Source organism: Stegodyphus dumicola, chromosome 10 (genome assembly GCF_044657685.1).
Source record: "Stegodyphus dumicola isolate Sdum_Otavi_A_Nest chromosome 10, ASM4465768v1".
Taxonomy (NCBI): domain Eukaryota; kingdom Metazoa; phylum Arthropoda; class Arachnida; order Araneae; family Eresidae; genus Stegodyphus; species Stegodyphus dumicola.
Window position 1 is genome coordinate 125539206 of NC_140777.1, and position 18673 is coordinate 125557878.

The 18673-nt window shown below is 32.4% G+C and overlaps 1 protein-coding gene across 1 annotated transcript in view; it reads right to left on the reverse strand.

The window, feature by feature from the left end:
- Positions 1-18673, reverse strand: part of LOC146995092 (oplophorus-luciferin 2-monooxygenase non-catalytic subunit-like) — a 113129-nt gene that overhangs the window by 19970 nt on the left and 74486 nt on the right. Inside the window, exon 6 of the mRNA XM_085825515.1 lies at positions 4565-4943. Within this exon, the coding sequence (XP_085681641.1) occupies positions 4565-4906 (342 nt within the window). The 5' untranslated portion in view covers positions 4907-4943. The remainder of the gene's footprint in view (positions 1-4564; positions 4944-18673) is intronic.

Below are 18673 nucleotides of genomic sequence, written 5' to 3' on the forward strand. Positions count from 1 at the left end.
ATTTTACGACAAGCACATTTTACATTTTCTCTATAAGGACTAGATTTATAGCCTTTTATATATTCAATATATCATTGCATCATCTATGAGTCAATTTTCATAGTTTTATCTTTTTGCTGTAATTTTTTTAATCTATAAAATTTCTATCTTCTTGGTGTAAAATTTAAAACAAAATAAGTTATATGTTTCTTAACTTTTGAAAGACAATAAACAATTAACTTTGCCACCCGATGGAAAAGCATATTTTATCACTCTCTTGCCAATTAACTAACTATATGTTAATTACATGGCATAGTTCAATTTCGCTAAATCCTTAACACTTGTCACCTAGTGCAAAAGCATGTTACACATGCTGTACCATCATTAGAAACAGCTTTGATTGATAGTAAGAAATCTTAGGGTATTGTTCTGCAAAAAAGAATGCATAGTAAAGCCTTTATGTCCATTTCTTATCAAGGCCTAAAACACACCTTATGATAACATGAAAATGGTCAAGCAATTCTGGACAGCTCAAAATAAATAAAAAATTCCATCTCTTCAATTCAAAACTGCTATAGATTAAGTATGGATATTAAATGATTCTATGATTCTTTTTTTTATTTCCTTAAAAATACTTTTTATCACATTCATAGTGAACAATATTACAAGTTTTATTTCTCTAATACATGCTCAACCAAAATGTTATAATTACTCACCAAATCCATTGCTTCAACTTTGGCAGGCAAAATAGCTACAACCTACCTGCAATGATATGGATTCTACACGTCCTTAAATCTCCATTGTCTCCAATGTTGAATGGATGTTGAGTGTCTTGTTATCATTATCATTCATCATGCGACTTTAAATTTTTTTAAAGTCGCATGATGAATGATAATGATGACAATGGCATTTTGAGAGATATTTGTTTTTGGCCTAAGAAATTATGATAATTATAATAAATCATCATAATATGGACTTTTGTCATTAAAATCAGCAGCCATTCTCACTACATGAACTAATAGCACAAAATGTATTCCAGGCAGCCTTTAAATAATATTCCCACTTTGTGACATGTCATCTAAATCTTTCCAAATGAGTACCTTCTTACAGTATAGGGTTGGTTAAGATGTAATGACCCGTATACTAAACATTTTTCATACACATATAGACTGCATTAAAATTGCATATTCCACATGAAATTTCTGATAATTTCAATAGACAGTCATTGTAAATTTAATAGAACAGCAGAAAACTTTAGTAAACAAGCTCATTTTTGCCATTAATTGTTCCAAAATTTAAATTTAACTGCTCTACAAATTATATTAAATATCATTGCTTTTATATCAAAGATGTAGATTCTGATATCTGAATTTAATGAATGTCAAGACACTGTATCCCACTTTGTGACAAGCCAAGAAAATTTCCCCTTTCAATATTTTATAAGTTTCTTCGCTATTCATTACCAGAATACTATTTATTTAAATTAATACAATACCATTACTTAAGTTTTTAAGCATGCTACATATGTTATGATGATCTACAAATTTTAAAATACTTGAAACTGCCTTCAGATTAAATATGAATAGTTATTTTTGCACAGTTCAGAATTACAAAGCTTGGTATTTAAAAAATATATTACTGCGGTTACGCTTAGATCACCTGATTGAGTAGGAGCAGGTTTTCTACTACACAAAAATAAATTAAAATTTTATTAGCAAACTAATTAAAAATTGCCCTCTACTAACATGTCAAAATATTTAGTTATATTCTTTCACATACAGGTACCTTGTTTTAACTGATTCCATAGAAAGTACTTCATTTGAAAAAATATATCCAAAAAAGCATCACAGAATTGCAAGAATCACATCATCTACCAAGTGGTTAAAAAATGTGATAAAGCTTTGATAAAGTGGTTGTAAAATTATTGTACTTGCATGTAAAAATTACGTTCAATCTAACATATTTCTCTACTCCTGATGAAGAGAGGCCTATTTGCTCTCAAAATCAATTGATTTCTTGACTAAATCTACAGCAAGCACAAAGTTGTTGCTTTGTAACTTGCATGTAATTTACCATACAATTCACACTTTATATTTGATAATATTATTGCTTTATGAATTATTTAAATTTATATTTGCTATCATTTTAACCTCTTTGCTCCTGACGTTGCAAAAATGAAGGTTTCCCAGAGTTTGGAGTACTTAATATCACTGTGTGCTTCAGTGCATTTCGCATTTAAGACTAACAAGCAAAAATAATTTTAATAAAATCTGCTTTTTATCAAAATATTTGTATTTTTATACGATATTTCTTATAACATAAATAGGAAACTTTTTGGGATTTATCTCTCTTTTCTGACGGTAACATCAGCACAAGCCCACGAAACTCATCGTGACGAGGAGTACAAGACTGCGCCTGCTGTCAGCAAGAGACTTGACAGTACGACACTGCTCAGTTCTGCCTCCAATTTTGATGGACAGCATCGCGAGGAGAACGGGTCCAAGGGTCTCCCACCCCTCTTGCCCCTACCACCAACTTCTCAAGAGGCTTCCCGTATATTTAAGTGCCCCCATGATACACAGACACTATACTTTACAAGTATCCATGCTTTCAGCAGGATTCGAACCCGGGCCCTACGGTACAGCAGTCAACGTTGCTCACAATTATCCCGGGCGGCCGGCCACAGGAAACTTCAAATAAAAATTCAGTTAAAATAACAGTCAAAATAAAAATTCAATATGTAGCATTAGAAATATTAAGTAGTCTATATTTTGGAGTACCCCTTGGATTATCGCTAAGTTGTTTCATTTATGGTAACCTAAATGTTTTATGGCGTATGGTCTGGAAACCCTATCATGACGTGATTGATGGTAATGCATAATTTTTGACGGCCTATTTCTGTGTTGGATGTCACTTAGGAAGTACGTTGCTTATTTTGTGCTTTACACCGTATGATGGCTGCCTGTGGTAAGATTAAAGTTTCTGTACTATTCGGTATGAATGAAAAAAAAAAAAAAGCATTACTTGACTGGTGTGTAAATGAAGGTTTACTCAGTAATCATTATGTGTCTCGTCTGTACAAAGGAAATGAGTATGGTCGAATATAAAGATCATTCAGATGACTTTGAATGGGCTTGTCCGGCACTACAGAGGATATTTTTTATTTTTATTTTTGTGAATTTATGTGGTGACGGCAGAATACAGATTCTAGATCAGATAATTTTAGAAAGTTTTCGGATGCTGTTAATGAATTCCGTTTGCCACACACTAAAGACACAGAAATTTCGTTTAAAACAAGTTTACAATTAAGTGCCCCTTGTTTTTTTTTTTTTTTTTTTTTTTTTTTTTTTTTTTTTTTTACGCCAAGAGTGATGGCAGGAAGGCACAATTTCAAGATTGCCGCTACATAAACCCAAAATAAGAAGTCAAATAATTGCATAAACTCGGTGTCCATGTACACATCGATCTACTTTCACTTAAAAGAACATCAGAGAATTCAACAAACTAGGCATTGTGCACTGCCTTAACTGTCCATGTACACATCAATCTATTTTCGCTTAAAAAAAATCAGGAAGCTAAAACAACGTTAAAACTATCCTGCTAACCAGTAATGGGATTTCATCGCCAAAACTGAACAAAATTTGTTGCAAAATCGAAGGGGCACCCAATTCTACAATAGAGCCGAAATTTCTAAATAATTTAATATTTCTTTTTTGTACTGCATGGATTACATAATATGTATTTCAATTTTTATGTTATTTCCTTGTTTAATTTAAAATGCAGTTTATTGAGATTATATATTTTTTGTTTTAATTATGTTCTGGATGCCATTTTACTGAGGAGAGCGTTGCATATAAATAGGAATGATGCCAAAAATTTGCCAAGGGGTACCCTGAAATAATGATTGTATTTACATATTTAAATTATTTCCATACAATGAGGAAGTAAAAAAAAAACTTAAGAATTTAAATACTAGTGCCTATTATATCCTACTTCCACATTTGCATATAAGCCACTTGCATTAGAACATGAAATGTTTCTAAATTGTGAATGTTCATTGTAAGCATCATGCATTTTAAATTTATTGCATAAAATTATAAATAACGTTCAAAATAACTAACCTAACACTCCAGACATTCTATTCAATAACGTTTTAAACATTCTGATATAATTCATGCAGATTTAAAATCAAATGTTCTGTTTAAAAGATTGAAATGCGATACAATGGGCCATCAGTGAAATTTTGTTCCTTTATCACATTTGATAAAATAGGCTCACAAAAGGAAACTGAAGCATATTTATATTTATATGATATATTTTATATGATATGCTAGGAGCAAAGATGTTAAAAAAAGGAGCTTTCAAATATCCCAATTACTTTCTTAAAGGTACAAACAAAATTTCAAAAAATACTTCTCAAAAATAAAATTCATTATAACGGATGCCTTTCATGTTCACCATAACTGTAATCCATTTTTTTATCAAAAACATTTATAAATAACTGGACAGCTTATTTTATGATATAAGGAAATGAACACAAAAATATGTTAACCGTTATTAATTTTCCTAGAGTTCTTTCACTTACTCTTAAAGTATCTCCAAATACTGGTAAGACACGATTTGATGAAATGATACCAGATAGTTCACATTCAATAATCTCTAACATATTAACATCAACATTCTCAAAGATCTCAAGTGATAAATTTCCCAACTTCAGATTTTTTAGTAATATTCTTTGGTAGAATCCAGCAGATACATTTTTCATAATTCTTTCGAGATAAGGCAAAGTTATATTTGGTTCTTGACAGTAAATGGTTGCTTTAAAGCAAGTGCAAGGAGCTATATCATCAGGTTTCGGACAAGCAAAGGAGCTTGGAGTCACAATTAAGCACAGTGAAATCCACAGGACTGATATAAATATTTTCATTATTCAACGTTAATTTCTTTCTTCACTTGGTCTGAAACTGGAAAAAAAACAACAACTAGTTAATAAAAATCTATTTTCAGTGCAGGAACATTTAAAATACAGAAATAAAATTAGACACCGAGTAACAAAATCAACTAAAATTTTTAAACTTTTATACCAAAAAACTCGTTGTGGTGCATGAAAATAGTAACTTTCCTATATAACACACTTTTCTACTGCTGTAGTTCCAGCAACTCTTATCACTTGACAAAGCTTCGCCAAACTACCTGTTACTATGTCTGAAAGTTCAGCCCATGCTCCTTTGATAACTCTTCCAACGCTGTAATTTTTCCCACCCTATTTGAATTGACACCACCAATTTTAACAGTCTGGATTGATACCATTTTATCCGTAATTAATTTCCTGTAGTACGAATACCAATCGTTCACTTTATCATCGGAAGTCATTTGATTGTCAATGCTACTCTGGGAGAAAGCACTTTCGTAACTCTCTCCCTAAGAAAAATTATAAGTCAGCATTATAACTTTCTTAGGACCAAGGCGTTGGCTTACTTTCCCTCCACAGAAAGTCTGGAATCGAAACAAATACCTCTCGCCTGAGACATTTCTTTTGATAAAAATACCAGTGAGTAAGTCAAGTTACCTGTAAGCTGAAAGAAATACTTTATTTACATTTCCCTCCGGTTATAATAAGAAAGTTAATTATTGTTGCCAATATATGCTAGCTAAATAGTTGTAAGAAAGAGATGTGGCTTATCAATAGCCCACAACTTTTCCTCTTTTCAACCTCTGTGCTTTGGTTCAGGCTCCTATATACCAGACTGAAGAGTAAACGTTTTGAGAAACATGAATGTAGCCTTTTGGCTATAGATGGCGCTGACCGTTGCACTGTATGTCTGACGTCAGAATTATGAGTTGGTATCTTTGGCAGGATTCTCGCGGAGGTGAAAATAGAATTTTTGCCAAAGAGAGTTGAAGGTAATGACCCGGGTAACCATAGCACCACCGCATTAGGATTTAAATAACACAACCCCTTAAAGCTATAAACACCATCTGGAATACTGGAGAATGGAAAAAGACCTCGTAAGGAGTCTATAGACTTTTTTCAAAACAAAAAAATTATACATTCAGTGATCGTATTAGAAATTAGTACCATTCAGTTGTGCTGTAATGAATTAATATGAATGTTACTTAATATAAATTAGTACTTTATATGAATGCTGTAATGAATTAATACTTGAATTAAGAGCTATAATGAATTAATACTTTCTGTTCGTTCATTGCCTTAAGTAATAAAAAATTAAGTAAATTTCATTTCTTAATTTATAAATTTTCATTTATAAATTAAGTAAATTTCATTTGCAACATTTAAAAAAAGCTGATTTGCTTTTCGATTTATCTCTCCTCATGGTAATAAGCAAATGGCTGAATGTAAAATTGACATAAAGGAAAATAAATTAAAAATCTTTTATTCAGTACAAACCCACAGTAATAGCCTTATTAGCACTCTCAGACACTCCCCGCATCCCAGAGAAAAACATCGTTACCCATGTGACATCCTTCCCACATAAGAATCACAACCTTAATTGACTCATTCACGCTAAACTGACTCTGCGGTTTTTCCACCCGCGGCTACATCTTATAACGACAGTGTACTTATCAACCCCCTTTTTTCGCCGCCGCTAGTGCGGACCTCACTCTCTTTTATCCGCCTCCTTTCACCCTACTCTTTCTCCCCCCATCCGATCCTTATCAGAAGTCGAGTAAAATGATGATTCTACATTTTGACACTCGAGAATAAAATACGATCTGTGTAAATTAAAAATCTACCTTTACTTCTGAAAAAAAAATTTAATTCCATCATTTTTAAATTATTAGTCCTATTATTATATTTGTTTGCAAAGCCACATATTACAAACTGCTAAACTGATAGTACAGAACTATTTCTTAAATGCAAAATTAATCATTAGTAGTTCTAAAATGATTTTTATTTAAAAAACTCTTATCACAACTAGAAACACAGCAAGAGTGAAAAAAGTTCTCAGCAGTATTACATTATCTGAAGAACTGCATTTTAGAACAAATAGCAAAACGTCCACAGAGACACCTTTCACATTCCCGTTTCATTTTCTTTAGCAATAATAACGGAAATAAAACTGAAACATTTCTCTCTAACTGAGGAAATTCTGTCTTATAACAGATGATGATAACTTTTGATGCTTCTCAACGAGCTGAACTTATATTCCAGGTATGCTCTGCAGTGGGAGCAAACAAACGCAGCTCATATTACAAATTTACGCCTGACAATTCGCTCGCATTTGGAAAGAAATAATTGCTTAATCTCGCTACCGCCCCCCTCCCAAAGGTTGCACCGAGATCACAGTTGATAATCCCAATTTTCAAGTTTTGAATGAATAAAAATGGTATAAAAGCGCGTAGCTGTTGAAATCACCTGGTGATTTCTTTGGATACTAATATACAGAAAATCTATTTTTCTTCTTAAATTAATTCCATACGCTAATTCAGAATTGTATTGTTCTTTACTTGCCTGAAAGATACACAGGACTTACCCCCATCAAATATTATTTCACATGAAATTGGCCATTCCAAATTATGTCGTCCGTGGCGGACCAGCCCTCTCTAGCTACGCTAATTTGTCTGAAATCACATGAATTAAAGAAATGAAGATGAAATTTTTGTATATATTTAAAAGTCTTAGTTAACTAGCAAATTATCTGAATAAAAATTTGTGTCTGTAAATTGTAAGATACGTGAATACATTGTGAATTTAAGTTCTGATTTCTGCATTTCAGCTCATTATTAGCACTTGGAAGTAGGTCTTACTATTTTTATTCGAATATGAATATTAAAACTCAACTCTTTTTCAAAATAGGAAACGTTGCTAAGCCACGTACTGTATAATACCTATGATAAAGAACTCGCTCGCCATTTATCAAATCATTATCATTATTAGCTTCAAATTTTTACCAGTATTAAAACTATTGTTAAAATCCATCAGCAGCCCACGGTAATATTGCTGAAAACAGCTAGATCAACTTCATTTCATATTCCAGCGAATGAGCTGTCTGTATGGGATTGTTTCGTGGTCCCCGCCCCGCAAGAAAAGATGTATACTTTTATAGCTTATAACGTGTAAAAATACAACCAGGATCTCTCGTAGCGAAGCTGGTAACATTAGCAAAATTGGACTAGTTTTTTATGGATTTAAAAAAAAAGGATTAAAAATATGTATGACATAATGTTTCGTATATGACACTTTTTAGAAGTATAAATGAGAAAACTCGTTTGCAAAATTGTAATGAAATTTTCCCAGGGTCTAGAATTTTTACATTTCCAACTTTTTGGCAAACAACTTCAGTTATTGCCTCGACTTCTCCGCAATTAGATAAATCTCCGATTTTTGTACATGAAACAATCTTTTTTCATGATTGACTTTGAGCATCTTTGTTTTTTACATACTCTCGCGCATAGCGTTGAGTGTGTGTGCGTGAATACGCATGGATAATCGCCAGCCGGATAATGCGCACCCTGATAATTAAGCGAAAACTGTATATATTTTAATAATTTTTTCGTTGAATCTTGAATGTGATTTGAAAGCTAGTTTTTATTAATCTGAGCGACCATTTAACTCATGAAACAAATTATAATTAATCTTTAAAAAATGAATTAAGAATTTTTAGTCGGAAAAGACACAGAAAATTACGAATTTTGTGACATTACTAGTTAGCATCAACTTCTAAAAACTATTTTATTTATCTATTTATTTTATTTCCCATATTATTGTCATTAAAATTTCCGCCGTTAAAACCTATTTCGGTAAAAATAAATATATTAAAATACTCTAAAATTCTCTTCCTAGAAATAATCTTCCTAGAAGCATAACCTGAAAATCTATTCTGATTCCAAACCACCGTTTTTTATGAAGCTGCTGCAATTTATAACAATTCAGCGATTTACCTAAAAGTGCAGATTCTTACCCAAAGTCCTCGTTTTTCATAAAGATTCCGAAGATTTATATAATACTTTGCTTAATTGATGAATCAGTAACTAAAATGAAAATCGTCCTTGCAAAAGAATGCCGATAACGACTTTCAAAGGAAAAACTGATCTTCAGTTTGTGCACGTTACCTCCTCCTGCGGCACCGTTATAAAGGCATCCCAATTTGATTGCATCCTCGTGTCATGGTAAAGTTCATTGAATTAACTCAAAAAAATGAAAGTTCAGCATTCTTATCGTTACGTAGCGTGGGATTGTTCCCGTCACTGAGGGAACTTTAAATATATTTTCTCGAAAACTTATTCTTCGAGAAAATAGCGAGTTATTTTTTTTTACGTTTTCAAAAGTTTATCGAGGTCATTATGTTTTAACTGAAAATGATTTATGCAGGTTTTATCCTGTTAAATAAAAAATTAATTTTAAAATAAATCTTTCATGTGATAACAAAAAACATATAGAACTATGAGACGCAAGTCTTCAAATTGTTCATGGTACGCACCTTAAAATATATTAATTTAACGATAAATAAAAAATACTGAAAAAAAAATCTTAAAACTAACAGCCCCATAAGTTAGCTGAGAGATTAAACCGCTGAATACTGGGAGTGCTATCCCATGGGTTAGCTGCATGGTTGGTTTTCAGGGTTTCCCCTTATGTTAGTTGAATATGAACCACTTTCCCTTAGAAAGTACTCCACAAAGGCATCTCTCCTACTAGGTAGATAGCCCTTGCGTACTAGGTAGATAGCACTTGCGGGCTTTTCTATATCTGTATAACCTAACCTGAAAACCAGCAACAAAAGAGAATAAAGTATGATATCTCCTTATACAAATATCTCATTCTTTTATAATCGTTAGGAAATACCATGCAAATATTCTATTCTGCACCAATGAAATTATTAGAGTGTATCCCTTTTTAATACTAACAAAAGAGATGGTTGAAAATGATACGGCATTTCGAAAGGGAGCACTTTTGAACGTAACTCCTTACCTAAACAAGCAGATTATTTTTAATCCTGTGTTCAATCGAAAACTTGCTTCAAATGCATTGTGCAGGACCCTCACAAAAGTCAGTAAAGTATGCAACCACTTGTGGCCCCAATAAAAGTTCCTTTACTCATTCTTTTCCTCCTTTTCCAAATTTGCCTATATGTAACTAATTTCTGTTTCAAAAATTAAAACTATCTGCTGAAGGAGTTTTTATTTTGATAATGAAGAGATTCAAAGAACTGAAACATGTGTGTTTAGAAACTCTGAGAATCTTTTCTTTCATTATCTAATCACGAACTTCCACGCAAGAGGTTTGTATTTCGAATAATATTCATCAATGTCAGTTCTCAATATTGATGCTCTGCTTGTTAATTTCTCCGGGTTAATTTTTATGTTATGTGCTTTTCCATGTTAATTACCCAATTTTTGCTCAAAGTGACCTCATTAAAGATAATTTCTTCTAAAAGAATTCTCGACCAACTTATAAATCGTTTTCTATCTTTCACCATAATCTTTTCGATACCATAAAGAACTTAAACATATTTCAAAAAAAGTCAGCGTTTTCAACTTAAAGTTACGAGCCTATTAATCTCTTTAAACTATATTTCAACTGTTAAGAGTAACTATTTTAAATTTTCTACCAGAGTCTATCAAACGAAATCTAGTGCATCCACTTTTGTTTACCATGCTGTGCAATTCCTGCCATCAGTTACTGTCAATAGAAAGCTCATTTAGAAAGATTTATTCTTAGTTTCAAAGTGCACCTTTATTTTTGGGTATCTTCGCCCGGGTATAGTAATGATGTCTTCTCTTCAAAACTGTTGATAAATTTAAATCCATAACCCACGATTTACCAAGTAGATGAAATCATGGGACACTGGTAGTTTAACTGAACTTCGAATTCCAGTGAAAGGGTTGGCTTTAAGTGATTCGCTCTATGTACAATGTGATTATAAGTCAATTTTCTTTAGAAAACTGTGTATAAAGATATCTTTCTTCCACTGATCAAACTAGTCACGTGCTTTCCCATATTTGACTAAAATAAATTTCCATATCGTTATCATATTAACTCATTCCGGTCCCGACGAAAATGCTACTTTCACCTTAGATTAGCATCCTTCATTATGAAGGCCATTCAAATAGAAGTTCAATTCATTACTTACACATTATCTAAGTAACACATTCATTCATATGACTTCTCAAATGTATGCATTAGTGGATGCCTTCTCAAATAGAGACAACGATTGTAACTTACTTGGATGAGATCATTTATCTTATATTAACATTAAAAAATATTAATTCAAAAAGCACTTAATTCAAAACTTAATTCAAAAAGCACTTTATTTCAAAATTGCCAAAGAGCAGCAATGTGCCTGCTCATCGTCAGATACATTTCTCAATGTATATAAAATATTCTTTCCTCTGTCCTTACTCTCTGCCTGCTAAATATGAGAGGCGTATAGCACACATAAATGTAAAAACATTAAAGATCCTCCAAACCAAACTTAAATAAAAGTGCTTCATTTGTGCGTTCACAATCAGTTTCGAGTAAAGTAATTTACAATAATTTAGCATATACCAGAAAGTTTTACAAAAGAAATATGTATAAACATAATTTGAATGAAAATTGCATGCATTATTTTTAATACCCACTCAAAGTCAATTTTCCTTCGAAATTCCTCCACGATAGCATCTCTTCCTTTAGGCAGACAGCCGTTGCATGCCTTACCCTATTTAATGAAACCTTACCTATATGCTGACCTACGTTACTGACCTGTGTGCCTAATTACAAACAGTTTAATATGCATAATTTTATATTTACATCTAGAAATCAAGTTTTAAATGTTTGACTTAAAACACGTTTTAGGATATATTCATTATCAAATTCAAATTTTCTAGTAAATATATTTTGGCAGAGCATTCAGTACCTCTTTAGCGATTTTTACCCAGTTTAATATTTCTATGATAATATAATAAATAATAACTATTAATTTCACATTTAAACATTAACCTCACTATCATCAGATTGTAATCTTGATTGCCTTACTCTCCTAATACTGCTTCATTTTTTAAAACAGTTAAAATAACTAATTGATCTAAATTCACAAATATCTCAAATTTTCATATTGCGAGGTAATCCAGAAGGTAACAATATGCAAAGTGTATTGATATATTGATTAATATCATTGATGATGCTTTTTTCGTGTCTTGAAACTCTTTCAAAAATAACAGACGACTACTCAAGTATATGCATAGAATAATAAAGATTTTTCATTCATAAATTTTGTATTACATTTGCTCATCAATTATACATGTTGCTAAAAAAAATTTTAAAAAAGAGAGACAGAACTTTATTTTTTTCTCATTTTTTAGTTAACCCAAAAAGATTATATTTTAGTTATATAGTTTCATTATTTTTTAGTTATATAAAAATGAATTGATAATATGTGGATGACAAAACATGCATTTTATTTAAAATATTTTGGTTTTTGGAACATAAAATAAAAGTACCAAATCAAGAGTATCGAAAGAGTTATACAATTTTAAAGGTACCGCAAAATCGCTGTTGCAAGTTATCGAAAAATAACCAAGATATGATTTTTGGGTATGTGTCACTAAACTATACAAATTTCTGTTATTCATCCAACAATGAATGTTTGTTTTATGCTGAAGTGTCCCGCTTTTCGATTTGTATGGAATTGTCATGGGTGGAAATTCTATCAAAGCGCTGTCAAGGAAGCTCTGGATGTGAACAAAAATTCTGGAGACCAAAGCCTGGGAGCAATGCTTCCCTCGTAGTGAGGGATTGGCTCCTCTTACTTTTGTTTTTTCTTGTCCTTTAATAAGTTTTTCCTATTTTTTCTCATGCATATAAATCTCTGCTTTTATAATGTATCACAAAGATTACAAGCGCCCTTTCTTAGGTAATTGAATCCGCTATTAAATTTAGTAATTGAATCCGCTATTAAATTTAGAATTAAAATAGTTCTTAATTCATTCGACAGTGGATGGTTCGTTTTGTACACATCGTATGATTTTATGATATTTAATTCTTGCGGCAGGGATATTTTCTTACTCTTTTCTTAGTCTTTTCAAGGTGAAGACTTTCTTCCCTTGAACTGATCCAATTATTTTAGAAATAGTTCCTCAGGAATTGTCTGTTTTCGGTTTGTATACATGTTTTCCTCTGCGATCTACTGGTGTTTTTCCGTCAACGGCCAATACTCCTCTTATTTTTTTTAATCTAATTTTTTGTAATGCCGTAAAATGAAGTAGAGACGTTTATACGAACTTCCCCATCATTACATATCTCATCTTGGAAACAACATACTCGATAAAAAGTAAGGCGGATTGTGAAGATCCCTGATTTTCCAAACGAGAACATGGGCGTTATCTCTGGCAAAAGTGTCATGAGACCTATGGGATAGTGATTTTGGGTATTACAATTCGAATGTTCATTAAAATCTTTCAAAATTTGGAAATGTTTTCAGTTGTAAGTCCTAATTCTCGTGTGGTTGTTCTTAAAACTTTCATAACGTCCCGGATTTTACCTCTTTCTTCCTCTTCTTGGCAGAAAAATTGGGCACTGAATTGGAGCTTGCACAGGCATTATTGAAAAAATGACAGAAGTTCACAAGAACTAATGAAAAACTGATTGATGAGACAAGGACAAGTCTTTACAAGAAACAATGAGTATGAATAAGCCTAATAAAGAAAGTTGGACATAGCCTACTTCTTCTCTTTTGATCTAGACGTTGGCTTACGGAGTACCTTTGCTTAATTAAGCAATAACCTCCACTTCGTCTTTAAGTAATATGAAATGAAACAGAGAGAGCATTAGCTAAATAAACGAAAGAGAACCGTTATGGGTTTTTTCCTTTTGATTGAGTGGACAGACACTTTTTCCCCAGCAGGTAAATATTTCCTCGATTACAGCGATTTCCTGAAGCTATTCATAATCTAGGAGCTATTCCTATTACCCTCAAGATGGTATTTTTATTTTTATTCTTAAAAAAATGGACATAAATGATTTTTCTCTAAGTCTTCAGTTATTAAGAACTTGATCAAACATAGATAAGTACAAAAATAAAAATCCCTAAATAAGAAGTATTACGAAGAACAAATGATGAAAACATCTAAAAAATTTAAATAAATCTGTTTTTAGTTTAGTGGATTGACATGGTTTTGCATGGCGAAGAAAGGTAAAACTTTTCCTGCAATAATTACATTTACACAAAAAACACTACCATTTGTAAAAATACTTACATAGCCCCTGTAATGTTAATCTATCGTAGGTTATTAGGGTCTTACTACTAGACTTTCCACTCAGTCTGTTAGGACTGCTATTCCTTCTAATTGCCTTTGGGAACATTTAGTAATCCTAAATGGGAGCAGGGAGCTTAATCAAACTATGTTCGTGTGTGTCGAGGAGATACAACACAAATACGAATCACAGCGTACAACCGCTCCCGCACTTCGGGATACAGAGACCAGCACTTTTGGTCTAAAACGTAGAAAATAAGAAATAAACTAACTTAAATAAATAAGAACTCAATATAAATGCTTTACAGAGACTCTTAACGCGAAGATTGACCTTTTTACACTACGTATGTAGCGAGCGAAATTCACAAATTACAATACGTCTTCAAATATCAGAGGGAACTAAGTTGTCGCGTTAAAGGCAGACATGAACTGACTGAAATGCAAATGCGTGGCAGAGCAGCAAGAAAAAAAAAAAGGCTCTCTCTTCTCTTGGCTAAAAGCTACATCTTAAATACCTATACAGTTTGCAACCTGACTAGCATAAACAATTCTACTCGAGCTTATTCTGGCCGGAAATGGAAAATAAGAGAAGATAGCAAAGTTTAAAAAAAATAAACGTTAGTAAAACTTAAAATCTTTACATGTCTTATGATTTTAACTTGCCACTTTTTAGTGAACAGACACGTCAAAAAATATATTTATGATTTTAAAGTCTTTAGGAACATCTTTTAATAGTTTTTGGGAACCACAGTCTGATTTAACATATACACAATAGTGGATAATGCAAATGCTCCTACTATTTTTTTATTAAAATAGTGATTATTAAGCCTTTGGCTTTATAGCAGTCTAACCAGTATAGTGGTTACTGACGCTGACTGCCGAATGGCGAGTTCAGTTTCAAAATATCGGAGAAGACATGAATATTTGTAAGGGTATAGTAGTGTCTGTGTGACAAAGGAGCACTCAAAATACATGGTAAGAATAAAGTCCTCTCAAAGAGCTGATGGTAGGGAAAGTTGGGAGTTTTCGGGCGGCCTCCGAGTGTTCTGTCTCAAAACTAGGGTGGCACTACAAAGTTAGTGCAATGGGACTATACGATGATGAAATTATGGTGTTCTGCCCACTTCTGTACCTTCAGTGGCATTTAAAGAAGTTTTATGTCTTTCTTATGAGGGAAAATTTCGTAGCTGCGTGTATCTATTTATTATCAAGAGTATGCATATTCTGGTATAATACCATCCTAAAATGTTAACTTCAAAAAAACAAGACTTCAGACTGGAGCGGGGGGGACTTCAGTATTCCTCTTTATTTTTCTTTTCCCTATCTTCTGAAAATAATTTTATCTTCTGCTCATCCTGAACGTTAGTTTCTGTGACAAAATATGCGTTTGTATGAAATAGCAGCTGTGCCTTTGACAGTTTCCAGATATACTGTAAACTTGAATGTTCAATAAAGCTCTCTTTTCGTCCTTTTACATTTTTGCTTTTATTGTTTTAGTATTTTTGTCAAAAGTCGTGATTGGAATTTTCTTCTCCAGCCATTTGGATCTTAATGTACTTTTATTCTGACAAAGCAATACACGGATTCTTCGACTTACAACAAAATTACATTCTGATAAATTCCAACATAACATGAAGATGTCATCAAGTAGAAAAATCACCGAACATGGAAATTATAACCTTATAAAACTTACATTCGCCTGCAATTGTACAAAATAATTTAATACAAAGCTTATGTGCAGTAAAATATTCATTCCTTTACTTAATTTATTAAAATTACAAACGAAATGTCTTTCGAAGTGTTCATTGTTGTCGAAAAGCGGATTTATCGCTCTGGTAAAATATTGTTACTTCATTTAAAAGAAATATATGTTGCCAATCTCATGCGCAAATGATTCGATAAAATAAATGCAGGGCTTGAATAATCATTTTTCATTATAAATAAACGCAAATGTCTCGAAATGTCGGTAATTTAGGATGAAATAACAATAAATGGTAAGGCATCGTAAGTTTCTATCCCTTACCATTTGGCGTTGCTGTTTCCAACAGCTAATTTTAAACATTAGATTAAATGTTTCATACCTTAATTCCTTATTAATTAATTATTAAACTATTAGGCTGATCGTATCTGATTAATTTAACACAGTTTTAGGCTTTGAAGCGTATGGAGAATAGATTGCAATTTTTTAAAATTATAATTTTTATAACTTAATTTTTTTTTAAGTTTTTGAGACTTTATAAGGTATTTCTCCCACCTTCTTGGCGTGCCTTCGTGGTGTAGTGGTTCTGCATACTGGGCAGGTATTCCAGAGGTCCGTGGTTCGATTCCCTGCGAAGGCGTTGTTAATTTTTCATCTTTCCTGCTTCCAAAAATACCTAGTGTCTCTACAGTGGCGTCCGAACTAAAAGGGCTGTGGATGATGATTCTCCGCACCCAGATTCGGCGATTGAGTCTCCTGAAAACCCCAGTCGCCCTTTAAAAGGGGGAATATATAAGGTATTTCTCCCATCTTCTTGGCGTGCTTTCGCGGTGTAGTGGTTCAGCATACTGGGCTGATAGAGGTCCGTGGTTCGATTCCCGGCAAAGGCGTTTCTAGTTTTTCATCTCTCCGGCTTCCAAAAAATACCTAATGTCTCTACAACTTCAGTGATAAGTTGTTTGAGATATTCGCAGTGGACCACACAAAGATGAGAACTTCATGAGTGCGGCCCTCTCTCAAGTCGCTGTCTTCGAGCTGTTACGAGGTGTGAGATGACATGCTCTGACACTACCGGGGCAATAACTTTCATTTGACATTCTAAAAGCCATAACCTTCATTGACATTCCTTCATTTGACCTTCATTTGACATTCTAAAAGCCATAATTTCACAATGATCCTGTGGTTCCTCGCCTTCAACTATAATGAATCAGAGAACTTAAGGGGACTCATACACCTTAAAATCCATAAGATCTTCGAATATGTGACTGTTGCAAGAATTAAGATAACTTATTTATTTTACAAGCAGTTACTTCCAACTTTTTATATCTAACTACATAATATAGCTACTTTCTGAAATAGTAATCAGAAAGTTTTTATTGCCACAATAATTTTTATAATTTAATCAGCTTTGTGACAAAAGGTTTCGTCATATGTTTCCACCTTGCGCGCACCGTTTAAAGCATTCTGTTGCATAATTTAATTCCATATTTAATATATAGCTTTCAAAACATTTGGAAACTACTGTGAACCAAAAATTCTAAGAATTTCATGTTAAATTTTTATTTTATCTGGAGTTGAGTTTATAAAATGTATTTTGTTAAAAAAATCTGTAATATTTTCGTGCCTTAAATTTTTTAATATTAAAATATTCATCAGATTTTTGTCAGAAAATAGTGCCCATATAAAGAATTCCATCAAATGTAAAGTATGTACCATTAGCCATTTTTAAAATATCATGCGCGCAAGATTTAAACAGGACGAAAACTTTTGTCGCAAATCGGATTAAATTGCAAAAATATTTGTGGCAACACAAACTGGATTTAGTTTTCTGGTTATTATTTCCCAAAGCAGCTACATTATATAGTAAGCTATAAAAAGTTGGAAGTAATTGCTTTTAAAATAAATAAAATATCCCAATTCTTGCAACAGTCACATATTCGAAGATCATAAGGGGTTTAAGGTGTCCCCTTAAAATACAAGGGTGACTTATTCAGTCTGTAAACTGTTCCAGAGAGAGCAAACATACAGAACGCTCTGAGACTCTGGATGAGAGACTCTTACCGCATGATCCTCATATAAAGAGGAAAATAACTTATCCTCTAAATAGTTTGTTCTCATGCATTAAATATTAATTGTCAATTTTTGTATTGTATTGTTAATAAAGTTTCTCGCAGATTTATAATAAATGTGCTTTTAGTTCAGTAATAGGCTTTATATTCAGTAATACGCAACCTAATCTAAACTCAAATTATTCAGCTACGAATCCTTATATCGCCTCGTTAGCACCCCCATATTAAACTGCAAGCTGAAATTTTAAGATTACAATTTAACTTTTAAGTAGCTTGCTGAAAATGAAAAATGTTATGATTTCATGGTATCCCTCATTAATATTCTTAACTAAAAGCGCATTGCAGAAATATTTGATATTTAATTTAAATACGTTGTCGCATGACATGTATCAGGGTTACCAGAAAATTTTGAGCAGAAGTAGCAGGAAAGGAATTAAAACATAGCAAAAATTAGCACAACATTTTCAATAACGTCGTAAGTCACACGAGCTTTTGTCAGATTATAGGTTGGGAGAATTTACGTAACTCTGATGCCGTTGAAATTTCAATATTAAACAGAGCCGGAACAGTGTTAAGCAAATGAGGCGCACCAAAATGCATATGCAAAATAAATTAATTTTAAAAGAAAATTTACAAGACACCAGAATATTTAAATTATTAATAATTGATGTTTTCTGTTCTCACAAACGTTTTACTAGCAGAAGCCAATTTCTCTAATACATATATACTA